Here is a 19804-nt window from a genome sequence, read left to right on the forward strand (position 1 = left end):
AAAGAGAAACGTGCATTCATAATAACAATCTATTTAATATATTACTAATGTGAGGTAACACAATCCGAATGCTCAACAAGACGATGAATACAAGACGTACTCGTTCATATTTGAGTCTGTGAGCTTTTGATCTGAACACATTGTGATTAGGGGGGACCCTGTTTATCAAGCAGGTTTATTCTTTTGTTTTCAGTAAATATTTCTGTATTTAGTCAAATGTCCTCCTGTTGTTTAGGTGTCCCCAAGCGTCTGCAATTCTGAGAATGTTCTCGAGTCCAGTAAGAGCCTGCAACTGACTTCACTTCTTCACACACTAAGTGCAGGGATAGGCTTACACACCTGTGTGAATTTTATGGTGTCTTTTAAGGTTTCCAATCAGGCTAAATCTCTTCCCACAAACAGCACAGTGATAAGGTTTCTCTCCTGTGTGAATTTGATGGTGTCTTTTAAGGTCTCCTAACTGGCTGAATCTCTTCCCACAAACAGCACAGTGATAAGGTTTCTCACCTGTGTGAATTGTATGGTGTCTTTTAAGGTCTCTTAAATGGCTGAATCCCTTCCCACAAACATCACAGTGATGAGGTTTCTCTCCTGTGTGAATTTGATGGTGTCTTAAGGTCTCCTAACTGGCTGAATCCCTTCCCACAAACAGGACAGTGATAAGGTTTCTCTCCTGTGTGAATTGTATGGTGTCTTTTAAGGTCTCTTAAATGGCTGAATCTCTTCCCACAAACATCACAGTGATGAGGTTTCTCTCCTATGTTAATGTGCTGGTGTGAATTAAGATTTCCTAAGTGTGTGAAACTCTTATCACTGGACTGTATGTGGGAAGGTTTCTCTCCTGTGTGAATGCGCTGGTGTCTTTTAAGCAGTGATATATGATTGAAACTCTTCCCACAATCAGCCCAGGAAAACGTAGTCCCTCCTGTGGCGTTTCCCTTGTGAGTTTCAGGAACGTCTAATTGACAGGAACTCCTCCCATCTTTAATAGAATGAGGCAAGGTCTTCAAGTTGCCCTGGGTTTCAGAATTGTTAAAACATGCAGAATGTGGCGTCTCTGTACTCTCCACAGTAAGTGGGTGTCTGTCTTGTAAAGAAGGGATTTTAACTGAGTGAGTTCTCAATGTCTTCACATACTCTTCTTGGGGTGTCGTTTCTCTGTGCTTCTTGCACTGTGGTTCGGCACTAGAAGAGTTTTTGCACTGGGGTGATAGAGTGGAGTCGTGTTCTCCTTCATCTACTTTAGAAGCTAAAGAAAGAGAGAAGAGAGACAAAGGTTATTGTACAGCATTCTTCCACATGTACTGTTCTGCAGGGCTTCATGTCATAAACATGACAATAATAACACAGCAATGCTTACTGTGAGACGCACAAGAGTGAAATGAACCGCTGAGAGCAAACATTACAGTCCCTGGGATAGTTGTAGTGAGATGAGTGTTTAAAAATGATATTGTATTTGAATAAAGTGTAAGAAATAAAATAAGACTGATGAGTCATACAATACGGGGTTCACTCTCATTGTGGCGATGCTGCTGCATACTCTCCACAGAAATGCTCTACTGAAATGTTTCTTCTGGTGACGCTAAGCAACCCGACTGGATCTGACATCACCCAGTGATGGGACATGTGATCCCTGCAGCTCCGTAAAGCTGTGGGAGCAGCACAACTGCAAACAGTCTATCAGAAATGGGGAAAGGCACAGATCTAACACAGGGGTGTCCAAAGCTGGCCCTTCCACTCCTGCTCTTTGTTCCAACCCTGTTCTGAGTTGTTTAATTGAACCAATTAAAGCTCCATCCAGGCACAGGAGCAGCACTTTATAGAAGTGAACCTGTTCAATGAGGAGTGGAATGGACTCCAGGAGCGTGATTGGACAGCGCTGATCTCACAGCATTCTAAAGAGGCGTGGCAGCGGCTGCACATCTAACGTGATTGGACAGCGCTGATCTCACAGCATTCTAAAGAGGCGTGGCAGTGGCTGCACATCTAGCGTTATTGGACAGCGCTGATCTCACAGCATTCTAAAGAGGCGTGGCAGTGGCTGCACATCTAGCAGGTGCCTCAGGAGCAAGCACAGTGATGTCCTTGTTGACATAGTGGATGGGCAGTTCCCCTTGGTTAATATATTAATCTCAAGCACACTTCTGGTGTTCAGTACCAGGTTCTGGATCAATAGGCAGCTCAATGCTGCTTGTTTTGTATGATTACCTCCAAATCCCAGATCACATCCAGATGGAGAATCATCACACAGGTTGGATCCCAGCTTGTTGTTCTCCTCAAGTGTACAGACATTATTTTCAGTAGGAAGTTCCTCTGGGATGGAGACACATTCCTGTTCTATGAATTCCTCTTTAATAGGAACACACTCCTGTTCAGGGACGTCTTCATCTTTAACACATGGCAGCTCTGTAACCTGTATTAGACTTGCACACCACTCCTGCTCAAAGGACTCCTCTTGTGTGTAAACTGCTTCTATCTTTGGCCCTTCCTGTGCTTCAGATTCGGGGATAGAGTGGCTCTCTATGGGATCTGTGGGAAACAAAATTGTATAAAATTACAACTCTTACTTACTAGCTAGGCTCCTCTACAAAGCCAGCCCCTTGTCAGAATGACTGAATAGATTCAATTATTTTAGTCTGTCTGCATACGCCTTTTAAACCCGGGATAATTCTGGTTGCTCTTCTTTGCACTCTTTCTAGAGCAGCAGTATCCTTTTTGTAACGCGGTGACCAGAACTGAACAGAATATTCTAGATGTGGTCTTGCTAATGCATTGTAAAGTTTTAACATTACTTCCCTTGATTTAAATTCAACACTTTTCACAATATATCCGAGCATCTTGTTGGGCAGCAGTGTGGCGTAGTGGTTAGGGCTCTGGACTCTTGACCGGAGGGTTGTGGGTTCAATCCCTATGGGACATTGGGTATGGGACACTGCTGCTGTACCCTTGAGCAAGGTACTTTACCTAAATTGCTCCAGTAAAAACCCAACTGTATAAAAGGGTAATTGTATGTAAAAATAATGTGATATCTTGTAATAATTGTAAGTCGCCCTGGATAAGGGCGTCTGCTAAGAAATAAATAATAATAATAATAATAATAATAATAATAATAATAGCTTCCCCACATTGTCTAGATGAAGCCAGCGGGTCTAAGAGGAGCTATTTCTCTTATTTTATTGATTTATTTTTAATTAATAGTGTTACTTTACCCTTTTTTAACTCACAAATTAAAACACATTGTCCCTCACAGCAGGAAACCGCACAACAGCTGAGGACAACAGAGGTAAGTCTCAGCAAAGTGTCTGAGGAATGTCTTTCTGTGAACTCATACTGTATTGTGATAATGGCTGGGATGGAAACTGTCATCACAGAATACAAGTTTCAATGTGTCAAATACAACGAGCAGACAAGGGGCTGCAGCAGGAGAGCTGCTGATTCTCAAAGCAGCTTCATGGAAACAAGTGATTTACACAATTCTGACTCTTCAAAGTGTAGCAATATGTTTTTTTGTACAAACTCCACCTGTGTAATAATCATTAGTAACAACATTGGAAGCTTACTTGTGCAACGTCATGTGAACTGTATATATACATCCAATCACATCCCTTCTAGTATTACAATACATTTGAAATGGTGTGGCTCTCCCTAGTGCATGCATCCTCTGCTCTTAAATAGTAACCTGTATTAGTAAGTGCCTGGGTTTTAAACAATATGAGCGATCACTTCCTAATTCTGTTATACTCTGTATTAGTAAGTGTCTGGATTTTAAACAATATGAGCGATCGCTTCCTAATTCTGTTTACCATGAGCTGAACAATGTACTTTATTTATTTATTTTATGGTTAGAATTTTTCTAACAAACAAACTGCAGCTTCACGCTATTCTGAGCAAATGATAGATTTTAATAATAGAATAGACACTGTTATAGTATAATATATACTGCACCACTATCCATTCTTAATAATACACACTGTTATAGTATAATATATACTGCACCACTATCCATTCTTAATAATACACACTGTTATAGTATAATATATACTGCACCACTATCCATTCTTAATAATACACACTGTTATAGTATAATATATACTGCACCACTATCCATTCTTAATACACGCTGTTATAGTATAATATATACTGCACCACTATCCATTCTTAATAATACACACTGTTATAGTATAATATATACTGCACCACTATCCATTCTTAATAATACACAGTGTTATAGTATAATATATACTGCACCACTATCCATTCTTAATAATACACACTGTTATAGTATAATATATACTGCACCACTATCCATTCTTAATACACACTGTTATAGTATAATATATACTGCACCACTATCCATTCTTAATACACACTGTTATAGTATAATATATACTGCACCGCTATCCATTCTTAATAATACACTGTTATAGTATAATATATACTGCACCACTATCCATTCTTAATAATACACACTGTTATAGTATAATATATACTGCACCACTATCCATTCTTAATAATACACACTGTTATAGTATAATATATACTGCACCACTATCCATTCTTAATAATACACACTGTTATAGTATAATATATACTGCACCACTATCCATTCTTAATAATACACACTGTTATAGTATAATATATACTGTACCACTATCCATTCTTAATACACACTGTTATAGTATAATATATACTGCACCACTATCCATTCTTAATAATACACACTGTTATAGTATAATATATACTGCACCACTATCCATTCTTAATACACACTGTTATAGTATAATATATACTGCACCACTATCCATTCTTAATAATACACACCGTTATAGTATAATATATACTGCACCACTATCCATTCTTAATACACACTGTTATAGTATAATATATACTGCACCACTATCCATTCTTAATAATACACACTGTTATAGTATAATATATACTGCACCACTATCCATTCTTAATACACACTGTTATAGTATAATATATACTGCACCACTATCCATTCTTAATACACACTGTTATAGTATAATATATACTGCACCACTATCCATTCTTAATAATACACACTGTTATAGTATAATATATACTGCACCGCTATCCATTCTTAATAATACACACTGTTATAGTATAATATATACTGCACCACTATCCATTCTTAATACACACTGTTATAGTATAATATATACTGCACCGCTATCCATTCTTAATAATACACACTGTTATAGTATAATATATACTGCACCACTATCCATTCTTAATAATACACACTGTTATAGTATAATATATACTGCACCACTATCCATTCTTAATAATACACACTGTTATAGTATAATATATACTGCGCCACTATCCATTCTTAATAATACACACTGTTATAGTATAATATATACTGCACCACTATCCATTCTTAATACACACTGTTATAGTATAATATATACTGCACCACTATCCATTCTTAATAATACACACAGTTATAGTATAATATATACTGCACCACTATCCATTCTTAATAATACACACTGTTATAGTATAATATATACTGCACCGCTATCCATTCTTAATAATACACACTGTTATAGTATAATATATACTGCACCACTATCCATTCTTAATAATACACACTGTTATAGTATAATATATACTGTACCACTATCCATTCTTAATAATACACACTGTTATAGTATAATATATACTGCACCACTATCCATTCTTAATACACACTGTTATAGTATAATATATACTGCACCACTATCCATTCTTAATAATACACGCTGTTATAGTATAATATATACTGTACCACTATCCATTCTTAATAATACACACTGTTATAGTATAATATATACTGCACCACTATCCATTCTTAATAATACACACAGTTATAGTATAATATATACTGCACCACTATCCATTCTTAATACACACTGTTATAGTATAATATATACTGCACCACTATCCATTCTTAATACACACTGTTATAGTATAATATATACTGCACCACTATCCATTCTTAATAATACACGCTGTTATAGTATAATATATACTGCACCACTATCCATCCTTAATAATACACACTGTTATAGTATAATATATACTGCACCACTATCCATTCTTAATAATACACACTGTTATAGTATAATATATACTGTACCACTATCCATTCTTAATAATACACACTGTTATAGTATAATATATACTGCACCACTATCCATTCTTAATAATACACGCTGTTATAGTATAATATATACTGCACCACTATCCATTCTTAATAATACACGCTGTTATAGTATAATATATACTGCACCACTATCCATTCTTAATACACAGTGTTATAGTATAATATATACTGCACCACTATCCACTCTTAATACACACTGTTATAGTATAATATATACTGCACCACTATCCATTCTTAATACACACTGTTATAGTATAATATATACTGCACCACTATCCATTCTTAATAATACACACTGTTATAGTATAATATATACTGCACCACTATCCATTCTTAATAATACACACTGTTATAGTATAATATATACTGTACCACTATCCATTCTTAATACACACTGTTATAGTATAATATATACTGCACCACTATCCATTCTTAATAATACACACTGTTATAGTATAATATATACTGCACCACTATCCATTCTTAATAATACACACTGTTATAGTATAATATATACTGCACCACTATCCATTCTTAATAATACACGCTGTTATAGTATAATATATACTGCACCACTATCCATTCTTAATAATACACACTGTTATAGTATAATATATACTGCACCACTATCCATTCTTAATAATACACACTGTTATAGTATAATATATACTGCACCGCTATCCATTCTTAATAATACACACTGTTATAGTATAATATATACTGCACCACTATCCATTCTTAATAATACACACTGTTATAGTATAATATATACTGCACCACTATCCATTCTTAATAATACACACTGTTATAGTATAATATATACTGCACCACTATCCATTCTTAATAATACACACTGTTATAGTATAATATATACTGCACCACTATCCATTCTTAATACACACTGTTATAGTATAATATATACTGCACCACTATCCATTCTTAATACACACTGTTATAGTATAATATATACTGCACCACTATCCATTCTTAATAATACACACTGTTATAGTATAATATATACTGCACCACTATCCATTCTTAATAATACACACTGTTATAGTATAATATATACTGCACCGCTATCCATTCTTAATACACACTGTTATAGTATAATATATACTGCACCACTATCCATTCTTAATAATACACACTGTTATAGTATAATATATACTGCACCACTATCCATTCTTAATAATACACACTGTTATAGTATAATATATACTGCACCACTATCCATTCTTAATACACACTGTTATAGTATAATATATACTGCACCACTATCCATTCTTAATAATACACACTGTTATAGGATAATATATACTGCACCACTATCCATTCTTAATAATACACACTGTTATAGTATAATATATACTGCAGCACTATCCATTCTTAATACACACTGTTATAGTATAATATATACTGCACCACTATCCATTCTTAATAATACACACTGTTATAGTATAATATATACTGCACCGCTATCCATTCTTAATAATACACACTGTTATAGTATAATATATACTACACCGCTATCCATTCTTAATACACACTGTTATAGTATAATATATACTGCACCACTATCCATTCTTAATAATACACACTGTTATAGTATAATATATACTGCACCACTATCCATTCTTAATAATACACACTGTTATAGTATAATATATACTGCACCACTATCCATTCTTAATAATACACACTGTTATAGTATAATATATACTGCACCACTATCCATTCTTAATACACACTGTTATAGTATAATATATACTGCACCACTATCCATTCTTAATAATACACACTGTTATAGTATAATATATACTGCACCACTATCCATTCTTAATAATACACACTGTTATAGTATAATATATACTGCACCACTATCCATTCTTAATAATACACACTGTTATAGTATAATATATACTGCACCACTATCCATTCTTAATAATACACACTGTTATAGTATAATATATACTGCACCACTATCCATTCTTAATACACACTGTTATAGTATAATATATACTGTACCACTATCCATTCTTAATACACACTGTTATAGTATAATATATACTGCACCACTATCCATTCTTAATACACACTGTTATAGTATAATATATACTGCACCACTATCCATTCTTAATAATACACACTGTTATAGTATAATATATACTGCACCACTATCCATTCTTAATAATACACACTGTTATAGTATAATATATACTGCACCACTATCCATTCTTAATACACACTGTTATAGTATAATATATACTGCACCACTATCCATTCTTAATACACACTGTTATAGTATAATATATACTGTACCACTATCCATTCTTAATAATACACACTGTTATAGTATAATATATACTGCACCACTATCCATTCTTAATAATACACACTGTTATAGTATAATATATACTGCACCACTATCCATTCTTAATAATACACACTGTTATAGTATAATATATACTGCACCACTATCCATTCTTAATAATACACACTGTTATAGTATAATATATACTGTACCACTATCCATTCTTAATACACACTGTTATAGTATAATATATACTGCACCACTATCCATTCTTAATAATACACACTGTTATAGTATAATATATACTGCACCGCTATCCATTCTTAATACACACTGTTATAGTATAATATATACTGCACCACTATCCATTCTTAATAATACACACTGTTATAGTATAATATATACTGCACCACTATCCATTCTTAATAATACACACTGTTATAGTATAATATATACTGCACCACTATCCATTCTTAATAATACACACTGTTATAGTATAATATATACTGCACCACTATCCATTCTTAATAATACACACTGTTATAGTATAATATATACTGCACCGCTATCCATTCTTAATACACACTGTTATAGTATAATATATACTGCACCACTATCCATTCTTAATAATACACACTGTTATAGTATAATATATACTGCACCACTATCCATTCTTAATAATACACACTGTTATAGTATAATATATACTGCACCACTATCCATTCTTAATAATACACACTGTTATAGTATAATATATACTGTACCACTATCCATTCTTAATAATACACACTGTTATAGTATAATATATACTGCACCACTATCCATTCTTAATACACACTGTTATAGTATAATATATACTGCAGCACTATCCATTCTTAATAATACACACTGTTATAGTATAATATATACTGCACCACTATCCATTCTTAATAATACACACTGTTATAGTATAATATATACTGCACCACTATCCATTCTTAATACACACTGTTATAGTATAATATATACTGCACCACTATCCATTCTTAATAATACACACTGTTATAGTATAATATATACTGCACCACTATCCATTCTTAATAATACACACTGTTATAGTATAATATATACTGCACCACTATCCATTCTTAATAATACACACTGTTATAGTATAATATATACTGCACCGCTATCCATTCTTAATAATACACACTGTTATAGTATAATATATACTGCACCACTATCCATTCTTAATAATACACACTGTTATAGTATAATATATACTGCACCACTATCCATTCTTAATAATACACACTGTTATAGTATAATATATACTGCACCACTATCCATTCTTAATAATACACACTGTTATAGTATAATATATACTGCACCACTATCCATTCTTAATAATACACACTGTTATAGTATAATATATACTGCACCACTATCCATTCTTAATAATACACACTGTTATAGTATAATATATACTGCACCACTATCCATTCTTAATAATACACACTGTTATAGTATAATATATACTGCACCACTATCCATTCTTAATAATACACACTGTTATAGTATAATATATACTGCACCACTATCCATTCTTAATAATACACACTGTTATAGTATAATATATACTGCACCACTATCCATTCTTAATACACACTGTTATAGTATAATATATACTGCACCACTATCCATTCTTAATAATACACACTGTTATAGTATAATATATACTGCACCACTATCCATTCTTAATACACACTGTTATAGTATAATATATACTGCACCACTATCCATTCTTAATACACACTGTTATAGTATAATATATACTGCACCACTATCCATTCTTAATAATACACACTGTTATAGTATAATATATACTGCACCACTATCCATTCTTAATACACACTGTTATAGTATAATATATACTGCAGCACTATCCATTCTTAATACACACTGTTATAGTATAATATATACTGCAGCACTATCCATTCTTAATAATACACACTGTTATAGTATAATATATACTGCACCACTATCCATTCTTAATAATACACACTGTTATAGTATAATATATACTGCACCACTATCCATTCTTAATACACACTGTTATAGTATAATATATACTGCACCACTATCCATTCTTAATACACACTGTTATAGTATAATATATACTGCACCACTATCCATTCTTAATAATACACACTGTTATAGTATAATATATACTGCACCACTATCCATTCTTAATAATACACACTGTTATAGTATAATATATACTGCACCACTATCCATTCTTAATAATACACACTGTTATAGTATAATATATACTGCACCACTATCCATTCTTAATAATACACACTGTTATAGTATAATATATACTGCGCCACTATCCATTCTTAATAATACACACAGTTATAGTATAATATATACTGCACCACTATCCATTCTTAATACACACTGTTATAGTATAATATATACTGCGCCACTATCCATTCTTAATAATACACACTGTTATAGTATAATATATACTGCACCACTATCCATTCTTAATAATACACACTGTTATAGTATAATATATACTGCACCACTATCCATTCTTAATAATACACACTGTTATAGTGTAATATATACTGCACCACTATCCATTCTTAATAATACACACTGTTATAGTATAATATATACTGCACCACTATCCATTCTTAATAATACACACTGTTATAGTATAATATATACTGCACCACTATCCATTCTTAATACACACTGTTATAGTATAATATATACTGCACCACTATCCATTCTTAATAATACACACTGTTATAGTATAATATATACTGCACCACTATCCATTCTTAATAATACACACTGTTATAGTATAATATATACTGCACCACTATCCATTCTTAATAATACACACTGTTATAGTATAATATATACTGCACCACTATCCATTCTTAATAATACACACAGTTATAGTATAATATATACTGCACCACTATCCATTCTTAATACACACTGTTATAGTATAATATATACTGCAGCACTATCCATTCTTAATACACACTGTTATAGTATAATATATACTGCACCACTATCCATTCTTAATACACACTGTTATAGTATAATATATACTGCACCACTATCCATTCTTAATACACACTGTTATAGTATAATATATACTGCACCACTATCCATTCTTAATAATACACACTGTTATAGTATAATATATACTGCAGCACTATCCATTCTTAATAATACACGCTGTTATAGTATAATATATACTGCACCACTATCCATTCTTAATACACACTGTTATAGTATAATATATACTGCACCACTATCCATTCTTAATAATACACACTGTTATAGTATAATATATACTGTACCACTATCCATTCTTAATAATACACACTGTTATAGTATAATATATACTGTACCACTATCCATTCTTAATAATACACACTGTTATAGTATAATATATACTGCACCACTATCCATTCTTAATAATACACACTGTTATAGTATAATATATACTGTACCACTATCCATTCTTAATAATACACACTGTTATAGTATAATATATACTGCACCACTATCCATTCTTAATACACACTGTTATAGTATAATATATACTGCACCACTATCCATTCTTAATAATACACACTGTTATAGTATAATATATACTGCACCACTATCCATTCTTAATACACACTGTTATAGTATAATATATACTGCACCACTATCCATTCTTAATAATACACACTGTTATAGTATAATATATACTGCACCACTATCCATTCTTAATAATACACACTGTTATAGTATAATATATACTGCACCACTATCCATTCTTAATAATACACACTGTTATAGTATAATATATACTGCACCACTATCCATTCTTAATAATACACACTGTTATAGTATAATATATACTGCACCACTATCCATTCTTAATAATACACACTGTTATAGTATAATATATACTGCACCACTATCCATTCTTAATACACACTGTTATAGTATAATATATACTGCACCACTATCCATTCTTAATACACACTGTTATAGTATAATATATACTGCACCACTATCCATTCTTAATAATACACACTGTTATAGTATAATATATACTGCACCACTATCCATTCTTAATAATACACACTGTTATAGTATAATATATACTGCACCACTATCCATTCTTAATAATACACACTGTTATAGTATAATATATACTGCACCACTATCCATTCTTAATAATACACACTGTTATAGTATAATATATACTGCACCACTATCCATTCTTAATAATACACACTGTTATAGTATAATATATACTGCACCACTATCCATTCTTAATACACACTGTTATAGTATAATATATACTGCACCACTATCCATTCTTAATAATACACACTGTTATAGTATAATATATACTGCACCACTATCCATTCTTAATAATACACACTGTTATAGTATAATATATACTGCACCACTATCCATTCTTAATAATACACACTGTTATAGTATAATATATACTGCACCACTATCCATTCTTAATAATACACACTGTTATAGTATAATATATACTGTACCACTATCCATTCTTAATAATACACACTGTTATAGTATAATATATACTGCACCACTATCCATTCTTAATAATACACACTGTTATAGTATAATATATACTGCACCACTATCCATTCTTAATAATACACACTGTTATAGTATAATATATACTGCACCACTATCCATTCTTAATAATACACACTGTTATAGTATAATATATACTGCACCACTATCCATTCTTAATAATACACACTGTTATAGTATAATATATACTGCACCACTATCCATTCTTAATAATACACACTGTTATAGTATAATATATACTGCACCACTATCCATTCTTAATACACACTGTTATAGTATAATATATACTGCACCACTATCCATTCTTAATACACACTGTTATAGTATAATATATACTGCACCACTATCCATTCTTAATACACACTGCTATAGTATAATATATACTGCACCGCTATCCATTCTTAATAATACACACTGTTATAGTATAATATATACTGTACCACTATCCATTCTTAATACACACTGTTATAGTATAATATATACTGCACCACTATCCATTCTTAATACACACTGCTATAGTATAATATATACTGCACCGCTATCCATTCTTAATAATACACGCTGTTATAGTATAATATATACTGCACCGCTATCCATTCTTAATAATACACGCTGTTATAGTATAATATATACTGCACCACTATCCATTCTTAATAATACACACTGTTATAGTATAATATATACTGCACCACTATCCATTCTTAATAATACACACTGTTATAGTATAATATATACTGCACCACTATCCATTCTTAATACACACTGTTATAGTATAATATATACTGCACCACTATCCATTCTTAATAATACACACTGTTATAGTATAATATATACTGCACCACTATCCATTCTTAATACACACTGTTATAGTATAATATATACTGCAGCACTATCCATTCTTAATACACACTGTTATAGTATAATATATACTGCACCACTATCCATTCTTAATAATACACACTGTTATAGTATAATATACTGTACCACTATCCATTCTTAATAATACACACTGTTATAGTATAATATATACTGCACCACTATCCATTCTTAATAATACACACTGTTATAGTATAATATATACTGCACCGCTATCCATTCTTAATAATACACTGTTATAGTATAATATATACTGCACCACTATCCATTCTTAATAATACACACTGTTATAGTATAATATATACTGCACCGCTATCCATTCTTAATAATACACACTGTTATAGTATAATATATACTGCAGCACTATCCATTCTTAATAATACACACTGTTATAGTATAATATATACTGCACCACTATCCATTCTTAATACACATTGTTATAGTATAATATATACTGCACCACTATCCATTCTTAATAATACACACTGTTATAGTATAATATATACTGCACCACTATCCATTCTTAATAATACACACTGTTATAGTATAATATATACTGCACCACTATCCATTCTTAATACACACTGTTATAGTATAATATATACTGCACCACTATCCATTCTTAATAATACACGCTGTTATAGTATAATATATACTGCACCACTATCCATTCTTAATAATACACACTGTTATAGTATAATATATACTGCACCACTATCCATTCTTAATAATACACACTGTTATAGTATAATATATACTGCACCACTATCCATTCTTAATAATACACACTGTTATAGTATAATATATACTGCACCACTATCCATTCTTAATAATACACACTGTTATAGGATAATATATACTGCACCACTATCCATTCTTAATAATACACACTGTTATAGTATAATATATAATGCACCACTATCCATTCTTAATACACACTGTTATAGTATAATATATACTGCACCACTATCCATTCTTAATAATACACGCTGTTATAGTATAATATATACTGCACCACTATCCATTCTTAATAATACACACTGTTATAGTATAATATATACTGCACCACTATCCATTCTTAATAATACACACTGTTATAGTATAATATATACTGCACCACTATCCATTCTTAATAATACACACTGTTATAGTATAATATATACTGCACCACTATCCATTCTTAATAATACACACTGTTATAGTATAATATATACTGCACCACTATCCATTCTTAATACACACTGTTATAGTATAATATATACTGCACCACTATCCATTCTTAATAATACACACTGTTATAGTATAATATATACTGCACCACTATCCATTCTTAATAATACACACTGTTATAGTATAATATATACTGCACCACTATCCATTCTTAATACACACTGTTATAGTATAATATATACTGCACCACTATCCATTCTTAATACACACTGTTATAGTATAATATATACTGCACCACTATCCATTCTTAATACACACTGTTATAGTATAATATATACTGCACCACTATCCATTCTTAATAATACACACTGTTATAGGATAATATATACTGCACCACTATCCATTCTTAATAATACACACTGTTATAGTATAATATATAATGCACCACTATCCATTCTTAATACACACTGTTATAGTATAATATATACTGCACCACTATCCATTCTTAATACACACTGTTATAGTATAATATATACTGCACCACTATCCATTCTTAATAATACACGCTGTTATAGTATAATATATACTGCACCACTATCCATTCTTAATAATACACACTGTTATAGTATAATATATACTGCACCACTATCCATTCTTAATACACATTGTTATAGTATAATATATACTGCACCACTATCCATTCTTAATAATACATGAAGGCAGGGTGCTGCTGCCACCCCCTGTATTCACCCAGTAAGGTTTGGAAAGAACGCTGTAAATGTGTGTGAGGAACAATAAGGAAACAGGACTAAAGCAAGCGAATGAGCCGCGACTGTACCAAAGACAAACACAGCACTGGAGCTGAAGACAATGAAACCACTGATCTAAAAACAGAGGTGCAGTCAAACACGAAAACACGATGCGCTGCTGTGTGTTGATATGAGGTCCCAAATCATTATTCTAAAGCTCTGCAATATGGTCTGTGAGTGTGACTCTCAGTGGGACTCTAAACAAGACATCACTTTACCAGAAGAACACCATTTGAGTCTCTCTAATTACAGACTGGTTAAGACTTACCAATATAGTAGTTTCTTAGTTTCTAGAATACCTATTTAAATATGAATTAGACTAGGTTAGATGCACTCCGTTCTTATAATCTATAAAATAACACAATGCCTCCAGTAGACTCCTTATAACCAATATTAGGACAGAGCTGTGTTATTAACAGCGCTTATAATAATCAAACACGTTAAAACGTGTCTGAAGAGAGATTCGAACCAAGATCTTTCCAGTAGAAGGTGGTTTGAGGTGTTGGATTGACCGAGCAATACCACACAATAAAACCCATCTTACCTTGAAATATGAAAGGCTGTTTAATGTCTGCATGTGCAGCGTTTATACACCCTCGCACGGCTTTCAGCTCGCTCTCTGATATTTCCAATCTCAGCTTCAGACTTTCATTCTCTCTCTTCACTCCAGACATGTCCTCTTGTAATTCAGTGAATTTGCTGCTCACAGCTTCAGTAATCGCGCACACGACGCTGTCTGCAGCCGCTTTCACTGCGAGCTCGACGGTGGAGGCGAGCTCGTCTTGAAACAACGACACGGAGACACTGACGTCCATCTTCACTGGTTTAGTTTGAGACTGCTCTAGCGGAAACCTCTTTGCATTCAGAAACACCGCCTTCGGTTTGTATTTAGTAAGATATATGTGTTTTTATCGTAGCCTTCCCATTCAAATATATTCATCACTTCTGGTGTGATAAAGAAAGAACACAAACAACATGCTTTGCAAGGAGTAACTTTCCTTTCGTGTTTCAGAATCGCGCAGAGCTCTGCTGGAGCTTCAACGCGTTTGTTTCTCAGTAAATCATCTCATTGAAAAGCTCGACTTGTCTGTAGCTGCGACTGACGCGCTCCGCTCTGTGTGTGAAATTCAACACAGAAAAGGGATGCTTTCCTTTTCACGGAACTCCGTGAAGGTGATAAACAAACACAAAAATCACTAATTATTAGAAAACATTTCATCCCAGCCTAAATCCTTTAAACAGCAGGAGACAGCGTGTTGTAAAATCATCACTGACTGCAGCCTCCTCTCCACACATGAACAAAACAAACCTCTCTATTTCCTGAACTGAAATGAAAGCGTCACCAGCAGAAGGCGGGTCTGGTTGGACCCATCGCGTATTATTGGCTGTAGAAACACTCTATCCCCAGCATGTGAGCCTGATTGGCTGTAGAAACACTCTATCCCCAGCATGTGAGCCTGATTGGCTGTAGAAACACTCTATCCCCAGCATGTGAGCCTGATTGGCTGGCCTCCCTGTCGAGGCGGTTCTGAAACTGGATCGCAGAGTTCGCCATGTTGGCTCTGTCAGCGCGGTGTTCTATACGATGCGGACACTGCGCGAGATCCGAAATGGCGCCAGTTTCGAACGTCTCTGCGTTCTCATGCGCGCGCTCAATTCCAAAGCCGCCGCTGCTGCTGCGCGCGTGGGGTTTGAAAGCTGCAGAGGATTTTACATCATCAGAAAGCAGCGGACAGCGCAGCGAGTTAACATTTCCAAAAGCATGCTTTTGACAGCACCGATTAACTTGTGTACTGGTTCAGTACCGGCCTCCGTACAACCACGGGATCATATGCGTTACACGACACGTCACTGCACACACAATATATATATATATATATATATATATATATATATATATATATATATATATATATATATATATATTAGCTCAAAGAGCCAGCTGCCCAACGTTTCGATATGTTGTACATATCTTTCTCAAGGGAGCCTGTGTTTGAATCAAAACATTGGAGGTATTTATAGGTTTTTGTCGGCATGACAACTACTTGTTATTGTTTACATTCAAATTCATGATTTATTCTTATTAGATGTAATGGTGTTCTATATATTGTGACATAAATTTTGTTTATTTATTTAAATGTTATATATTTATTGAAGTTAATTAGTTCATTCTTTTCTGTTGAGTCCCGCTGGCATAATCGTGTTCAGTCTATTTATCCATTTACTTTCTTTTATTCTTCTATATGTCGCATTGTCTAATTTGAGCTGTTCTAATACTACAAACTTTACATCATTCATGTCATGTCCCTGACTGGTGAAGTGCTGTACTATTGGTTCATTCATTTTTTTATTTCTAATTAATGAAAGGTGGTTCTGAATTCTTTTATATAAAGTAGTTCCAGTCTCTCCAACATATTTGATTTCATCACATTTTCCACAGGCTATTCCATAAACAACATTGCTATTTTTACAGCAGCTATAGACAAGTCGAGCTTTTCAATGAGATGATTTACTGAGAAACAAACGCGTTGAAGCTCCAGCAGAGCTCTGCGCGATTCTGAAACACGAAAGGAAAGTTTATTTATTTTTTATTAGTTTTAGAGTGCTCTTAAGTTTAAACTCTTTTTCAGCTGATGCAGTTTCTTTGCCATTCGGAAGAAAAACTGAAAAAAAGTTTATCTTGGAAGCAAAAAAAAAAAAAAATAGCGTATAGTTTTCTTTGTGTTGAGTTTGTACAAACACAGCTATTTCTCTCTCTTCTCCCTTCTCTCAAACAATTCATCTTAGCCACATCTGTGATTATGTAGCTTTGTATAAATAATTAATAAATAATTATTAATTGTAAAATATTAAAATCAGAGCTGCAGGTTAACAGATCCATCATAAACTTTGTGAAATCAAATCCATTCAAGAAGCAAACATTTTGATTTTGCACATTGCTAATGTTGAGTGAAAATTTTCCAGTTTTTTTCCTGTGGACCCCCTGGACTGTCTCTGAGGACCCCAGGTTAAGAACCACTGCTCTGGATTAAAGAGCATCATTTTATTACTCTCTCTCTCCCTCTTGTGGTCACAGAGTGTAGTGCAGTTAGTTTTGTTTGGTGTTTTGACGAAACACTGATGAGAGTCCCTGCAATGTGGGACCTGTATGGGTGGTTCCATGGTGTAATGGCTAGCACTCTGAATCCAGCGAGCTGAGTTCAATCTCGGTGCATTCCTTTTATATTTGTCTCACAATAACACTTTATACACTGGTCTTGGTTTAAATAACTATTGGTTTAAACTCTGGTTGAGTGTCTTTCATAGTAACTAATATTAGTATATACACTAGTGATACTGCAGATTCCACCCTCGCCCCGCAGTGGAGGAATGACCTTCCTACGGATGTCAGGACTGCCCAGTCCCTGACTGCCTCCTCAAGACTCACCTCTTCAGACAGGACCTGTAAAACTCAACTCTTCCCTTCTAGACAATATAGCACTCTGCCTTTAATGCACTTGTCTGCTCCCTATTTTACTGTATTTAATCCTGCACTTAACCCAATCTGTAGTATTTTGTATTTCACCTGCATTCATATCTAACCCTGATGTAGCTATCAACACTGTTATCTGCTCTTGAACTGCCCCGATATCAAATCGTACTGTGTTTTGTATTTGCTCTTATTAGGACTGAAGTCATTTTATTTTGTATCTTGCTCTTAATTGTACTGTAATTCTTGATATGTAAGTCTCCCTGGGTCAGGGCGTCTGCTAATCAATCAATCAATCAATCAATCGATCAAATCTAAGTAAGGGTTCCTCAATAAGAAGGCTTCCTGCAGGG

General features: G+C 33.1%; 1 protein-coding gene across 1 annotated transcript; it reads right to left on the reverse strand.

Annotated features, from left to right (window-relative positions):
- Positions 1-17: 17 nt before the first annotated feature.
- Positions 18-17296, reverse strand: LOC131721147 (zinc finger protein with KRAB and SCAN domains 3-like). The gene is made up of 3 exons (XM_059014366.1): positions 16527-17296; positions 2209-2529; positions 18-1249 (listed from the first exon to the last, which is right to left on the reverse strand). Exons 1-3 carry the CDS (start codon positions 16795-16797, stop codon positions 570-572), a joined length of 1272 nt encoding a protein of 423 aa, XP_058870349.1. The 5' UTR covers positions 16798-17296; the 3' UTR covers positions 18-569.
- Positions 17297-19804: the final 2508 nt, after the last annotated feature.

This window comes from Acipenser ruthenus, chromosome 48, assembly GCF_902713425.1.
Source record: "Acipenser ruthenus chromosome 48, fAciRut3.2 maternal haplotype, whole genome shotgun sequence".
Lineage (NCBI taxonomy): Eukaryota > Metazoa > Chordata > Actinopteri > Acipenseriformes > Acipenseridae > Acipenser > Acipenser ruthenus.

What these genes read in the sequence shown, in the direction of transcription:
- LOC131721147 (XM_059014366.1), bottom strand. Translation starts at nt 16,797, where the DNA reads ATGGACGTCAGTGTCTCCGTGTCGTTGTTTCAAGACGAGCTCGCCTCC. An exon ending in ACAGCCTTTCATATTTCAAG is followed by an intron (nt 2,530 to 16,526) that starts GTAAGATGGGTT and finishes TGTTTCCCACAG; the next exon opens with ATCCCATAGAGAGCCACTCT. An exon ending in ATGTGATCTGGGATTTGGAG is followed by an intron (nt 1,250 to 2,208) that starts GTAATCATACAA and finishes CTCTTTCTTTAG; the next exon opens with CTTCTAAAGTAGATGAAGGA.